The sequence below is a fragment of the Corapipo altera genome, unplaced genomic scaffold, assembly GCF_003945725.1.
Source record: "Corapipo altera isolate COAL_440 unplaced genomic scaffold, ASM394572v1 55520, whole genome shotgun sequence".
NCBI classification, from domain to species: Eukaryota; Metazoa; Chordata; class Aves; order Passeriformes; family Pipridae; genus Corapipo; species Corapipo altera.
In genome coordinates this window covers 1-5,537 of record NW_020886727.1, presented here as the reverse complement: position 1 = coordinate 5,537, position 5,537 = coordinate 1, and the positions used below count along the sequence as shown (strand labels likewise).

Sequence of the window (5,537 nt, the reverse complement as noted above, 5' to 3'; positions counted from 1 at the left end):
CCCCTGCTCAACCTCCACCCCCCTGCTCAACCTCCACATCTCTGCTCGACCTCCACCCCCCTGCTCGACCTCCACCCCCAGCCCCGGGGGAGACACTCACATGGAAGCCGCCGTTGATGGTCTCTGCAAACCAGACGTGCTTCTTCTCTTTGGCCTTGCTGGTCCACCAGTTCTTCCTGGGGATGCTGCTGGGGTTGGGGTACACGCAGGTCTCGCCCGTCTCCATGTTGCAGAAGACTTTGATGGCGTCCAAGGTGCAGCCCTGGTTGGGGTCGATCCAATAGTCTCCTGCAGGGAGGGCAAAGGGTGGTGTGAGGGTGAGGGTTTGGGGGTTGGAGCACCTGACTTGGCCTTGCTGGGTGTGAGAGGCTGAGGGAGAGGGACGGGGAAGGAGGAGGCTCTTTTTCATTTCACAGGGTATGCTGAGCTGGAAGGGATCATCCAGTCCAACCCTCAGCCCTGCACAGGACACCCCAAAATCCCACCCTGTGCCCCAGAGGAGCATCCAAACTGGATCCGTCCTGGAGCTCTGGCAGCCTTGGGGCTGTGCCCACTGCCCTGGGGAGCCTGGTCAGTGCCCAACTACTCTCTGGGGGAAGAACCTTTTCCCAAAATCCAACCTGAGCCCGTCCTGGCACAGCTCCAGGCCATCCCAGAATTCCAGAATCTGAGTTGGAAGGGACCCACAAGGACCATCCTGTCCAACCCTCAGCGCTGCACAGGCCCGTCCCCAAGAGTCCAAACCCTCCTTGGTGCTGTGCCCACTGCTCTGGGCAGCCTGTTCAGTGCCAACCACCCCCTGGGGGAAGAACCTTTCCCTGACACCCACCCCACCCCACCCCACCCCTGACAGAGCTCCAGGCCGTTCCTGGGGGTCCCTGGTCCCCGCAGAGCGGAGCCCTCACCGCTCTTCCACTCGGGGTGGCAGAGCTTGATGTCGCGGCAGGTCCTGGCCGGGTTCTTCTTGGAGCCCTCGGGGCTGCGGATGCTCTCGATCTGGTTGTTGAGGGACTTGAGCGTGGCGTCCACCTCCACGTCGTGCTGCCTCAGGCTCCCGGCGGCCTCGTCCGCCCTCATGTACCGGATGGGGTCGGGGCCCTTCTCGGGCTGGCCCAGCCCCGCGAACGCCGACATGTCGATGCCGGTGCCGGGGGGACCGGGGGGGCCGGGGGGACCCGGGTTTCCAGGAGGACCCTGTGAGAGGAAGGAGATGCAATCCCGTGCTGGGGGGCTGCCCTGGCAGCTGGACCCCCCTCCCCTCGCCCTGCCCATCCCGGGGGGTGTCACTCACCGCAGGGCCGGGTTCTCCGCTCCGCCCGCGGGGCCCGGGGGGGCCGATGGGGCCGGGCATGCCATTGGAGCCGTCCTTGCCAGAGGGGCCCACGGGGCCGGGGGGACCCTAAAAGAGCCCCAAAAGGGAGGTCAGGGAAGGTGCTGGGCAGCCCTCAGCTCCTGCCATCAGCTGACCCAGGCAGAGGCTCGAGGACAGAGGTGCCTCCTTTTCCTCTCACCCCCCCAAATTCCTTTTCCTCTCAACCCCCCAAACTCCTTTTCCTCTCATTCCCCCCCAGGACTTACCCTGGGACCGGAGGGACCTGCAGGACCAGCAGCACCTTGGTCTCCAGAAGGACCCTGAGAAGGGAGGGGGGGTGATGGTTAAACCTGGCATCAGGGGATGCTCAGCTCCAGCAAAGCCTTCACCTGGCCTTGGGGCTCTGCCCGTGGCCACATCCAGCTCCAGGGAGCTGTGGGGGGCCGGGGTCCCCACACCAGCACTTACGGGGGGGCCAGGGAGACCCTGCAGCCCGGTGAAGCCACGGTGACCCTTCAGCCCTCTCTCTCCAGCCTCTCCTGTCTCGCCCTTGTCACCACGAGGCCCTTGGGGACCCTGGAATGGGAGGGGGGGGCCGTGTCAGGCCAGGAGTGGCAGACCCCCACCTGACACGACCCACGGCTGTCCTGGTGTCACTCACCGGCATCCCCCGAGCGCCAGCAGGGCCAGAGGGACCCATGGGACCTTGTGCACCCTGGGGAGAGAAAAGAGGGTGGTCAGAAGCAGCTGGGAGCACGGGAAGCTGGGGGCAGGGGGTGCTCTCTGCCTTTGGGGGTGTCCAAACTGGCCCCACCGCTGGGAATTGGCATCTTTAAACACCCTCAGCTGGAGCATCGCACCCAAATGATCCTTGGAAGTGGAGATATTCCCTACTCCAGCTCCTGGGGCTCACAGCCCCCCAGGCAGAGCCCCAGCAGGGTGCTCAGGAATCCTGAGGAAGGTTCTCGGAGCTGCTCGGGGCACCACTGAATCCCTGCCGGGCACTAAAGGCACCCACCTGGCTCCCCCACCCCAATGACTCCCTAACTCTTCCCTGACCTGCCCTCGGGGTGGTTCCTGTCTCTCCCAAAAAAACCCTCAGACCCACCATTCCAGCACTCACCGTCTCGCCTCTGTCTCCTTGTTTGCCGGTGGGACCCACGGGCCCGGGAGCGCCGGGAGCACCGGGAGCACCGGGGGCACCCACGGGCCCCGTCTCGCCTCGGTCACCCTGTGCAGGGACACGGGAGCGGCGTCAGAGCCGCGGGACTGGGGGCACGGGGGGCGTGGGAGGGAATTCACGGCCAACTCACCTTCACTCCGGCCGCGCCGTCTCTTCCCGGGGGACCGTCGGAGCCGGGATTTCCCTGGGAGAAGAGGAGGAATCAAGGCTCGGCTGGGTGAAAACTCCCCTCTCCGAGCCAAAAACCCACGGCAGAGCCCGATGATGGCCGGGAGCAGGGGCACAGGGCAGGGGAGGGGGGCAGCACGGGGGTCACCCGGGCTAGGGGGCTGCCCCCTGTGCCCCCTCCCCACCCACCTCTCGGCCGGGTTCTCCAGCGGGACCCGTCAGGCCGGGGGGACCCACGGGGCCGGGGGGGGCCTCGGTCGCCAGCAGAGCCGGGTGCTCCTTGTTTGCCGGGTTCGCCCTGGAGGAAAGGGGAAGGGAGGACAAGATCCCTGAGAGGGAGATCCCGGCGCAGCCCTTCCCCCGGGAAATGCCCCCAAAGGAGCAGCTCCAGCAGCTACCGGGGGGAGGCGGCTGCTGCCATCGGGCACAGGGGGTGCAGGGGACTGAACCTGGGGGTGATACGGGGGGAGGAAGGGGGTGACACAGGGGGTGACACGGGGGATGGAGAGGCTGAGCCTGAGGAGTGACACAGAGGGTGGAAGGGGCTGATATTAGGGGGTGACACAGAGGGTGACACTGGGGGTGACACTGGGGGTGACACTGGGGGTGGAAGGGGTTGAGCCTGGGGGTGACACAGGGGGTGACACTGGGGGTGGAAAGGGTTGAATTTAGGGGTGACACAGGGGATGACATGGGGTGACACAGGGGGTGACACAGGGGGTGACACTGGGGGTGGAAGGGGATGACACAGGGGGTGACACAGGGGGTGGAAGGGGCTGAAATTAGGGCGTGGCACAGGGGGTGACATAGGGGATGGAAGGGGTTGAGCCCAGGGGGTGACACAGGGGGTGATACAAGGGATGGAAAGGGTTGAGCCCAGGAGGTGACACAGGGGATGACATTGGGGGTGACACAGGGGATGGAAGGGGCTGAGCCCGGGGGGTGACACAGGGAGTGACACAGGGGATGGAAGGGAATGAAATTAGGCAGTGACACGGGGTGACACAGGGGATGACACAGGGGGCGACAGTGAGGGTGACAACCGGGGGTGACACAGGGGCTGATCCCGGGGGTGAGCACTCACCGATGGCCCCGGCAGGCCGGGGAAGCCCCTCTCCCCGCGCTGCCCGGGGAGGCCGACGATGCCGCGCTGTCCCGCCAAACCTTGGGGACCCGGGGGCCCGTCAGGACCCTGGGGGGAGGCAGAGGTGGGGGGTCAGAGCCCGGGAGGGGGGTGGTGGCAGGGCCCTTACGGGCAGAAAGGGAGGTGCCCCCCCCTAAATGTACCGCGGGACCGTCCTCGCCGGGCTCTCCCTTCTCCCCGGGGGGGCCGGCGGGGCCCTGCAGCCCGGGGTCCCCGGCACGGCCCGGGGGTCCGGCGTCGCCTCGAGCACCCTTGGGACCGTCCTTGCCAGCGGAGCCGGGGGGCCCGGGGGGGCCTGGGTTACCCTGAGGGGGACAAGATGGGGTTCAGTGCCAACAGAAGGGGCTTTTCCACCTTTGTTATCCTCGTCCTGTGGGGCTCCCGGGCTTGGAGAGCCCTGGGAAAGCCCCAGGGATCCCAGTTACCCCTGAGTGATCCCAGTTGCCCCAAAATGATCCTGGTTGCCCCTAAGTGAACCTGGCTGCTCCCAAGTGATCCCTGTTTCCCCCCAGTGATTCCACTTGCCCTAAGTGATCCCTGTTTCCCCCCACTGATTCCACTTGCCCCAAGTGATCTCTGTTGCCAAGTGATCCCTGTTTCCTCCCAAGTGAACCCAGTAGCCCCTGAGCAATCCCAGTTGCCCCCTCAGTGATCCCAGTTGCCCCTGAATGATCCCAGTTGCCCCAAAATGATCCTGGCTTCTCCCAAGTGATCCTGATTGCCCCCAAGTGATCCCAGCTGCTTCCAAGTGATCCCTGTTGCCCCCCCAGTGATCCCTGTTGCCAAGTGATCCCTGTTTCCTCAAGAGTGAACCCAGTTGCCCCTGATCAATCCCAGTTGCCCCTTAGTGAACCCAGTTGCCCCCCAGTGATCCCAGTTGCCCCTCAGTTGGATCCTGGCTGCTCCCAACTCACGTTAGGGCCGGGGGGTCCGACGCGTCCGGCAGCTCCGGGGAATCCAGTGGCTCCCTGGGGAAGGAGGAGGAAGGTGGCTCAGCCCCCCTCCCAGCCCCCTCCCTGCACCCCTCTCCCTTCCCCCAATACTCACAGGGGGTCCTTGAGCACCCCGGGCTCCTTTGGGACCAGTTACACCAGTTGGACCCTGGGAAGAGGAGGAAAACCAGTGAGAGACACGGGAGAGGGTGGGGGGTGCAATTTGGGGTTCCCCAAATTTCCAGGGGAAAGGGACCCCCGGGGTGTTCACCCCCGTTTCGGGGGGCTCTGACTGTACCCACCTGTGGGCCAGGGGCCCCAGAGGGGCCTTGGGGACCAGGGGCACCGGCATCACCCTTCTGCCCGGGCTCTCCCTGCTCGCCTTTGGCACCCGGTTGCCCGTCGGCACCCTGTGGGAAGGGGCTGCTTTCAGAGGGGGGATCTGAAGCCAGGGGCACCAGGACCCAAACTGGGGCACCGGGACCCGAACTGGGGGCACCAGGACCAAATACTCACCGGGGGTCCGGCAAATCCAGCGGGACCAGGGGCTCCGGGCTCCCCACGCTCCCCCTGTGCGGAGAGATGGGAGGTGGATGAGGGGCAGGAGGTCAGTGAGGGGGGTAAATGAGGGGGTAGAAGGGGTAAATGAGAGCAGTAAATGATGGGGTAAATGAGGTAAACAAGGTGTGTAAATGAGGGGGTAAATAATGGGGTAAATGAAATAAATGGTGAGGTAGATGAGGTAAATAAGGGGGTAAATGAGGTAAGCAAGGGGGGTAAATGAGGTAAATGAGGGGA

The 5,537-nt window shown here is 65.0% G+C and overlaps 1 protein-coding gene across 1 annotated transcript; it reads right to left on the bottom strand.

The window, feature by feature from the left end:
* Positions 1-100: 100 nt before the first annotated feature.
* On the bottom strand, positions 101-5,321 carry LOC113941322 (collagen alpha-1(II) chain-like; the record flags this gene model as incomplete). Its single annotated transcript, XM_027632485.1, is given in 16 exon segments — positions 101-288; positions 906-1,194; positions 1,292-1,399; positions 1,579-1,632; positions 1,781-1,888; positions 1,974-2,027; positions 2,436-2,543; positions 2,626-2,679; positions 2,853-2,912; positions 2,914-2,961; positions 3,748-3,855; positions 3,951-4,112; positions 4,722-4,775; positions 4,855-4,908; positions 5,042-5,149; positions 5,256-5,321. Coding segments are annotated over 16 exon segments (1,623 nt in total), but the record flags the coding sequence as incomplete, so codon positions are not given.
* Between the last annotated feature and the right edge of the window lie 216 nt (positions 5,322-5,537).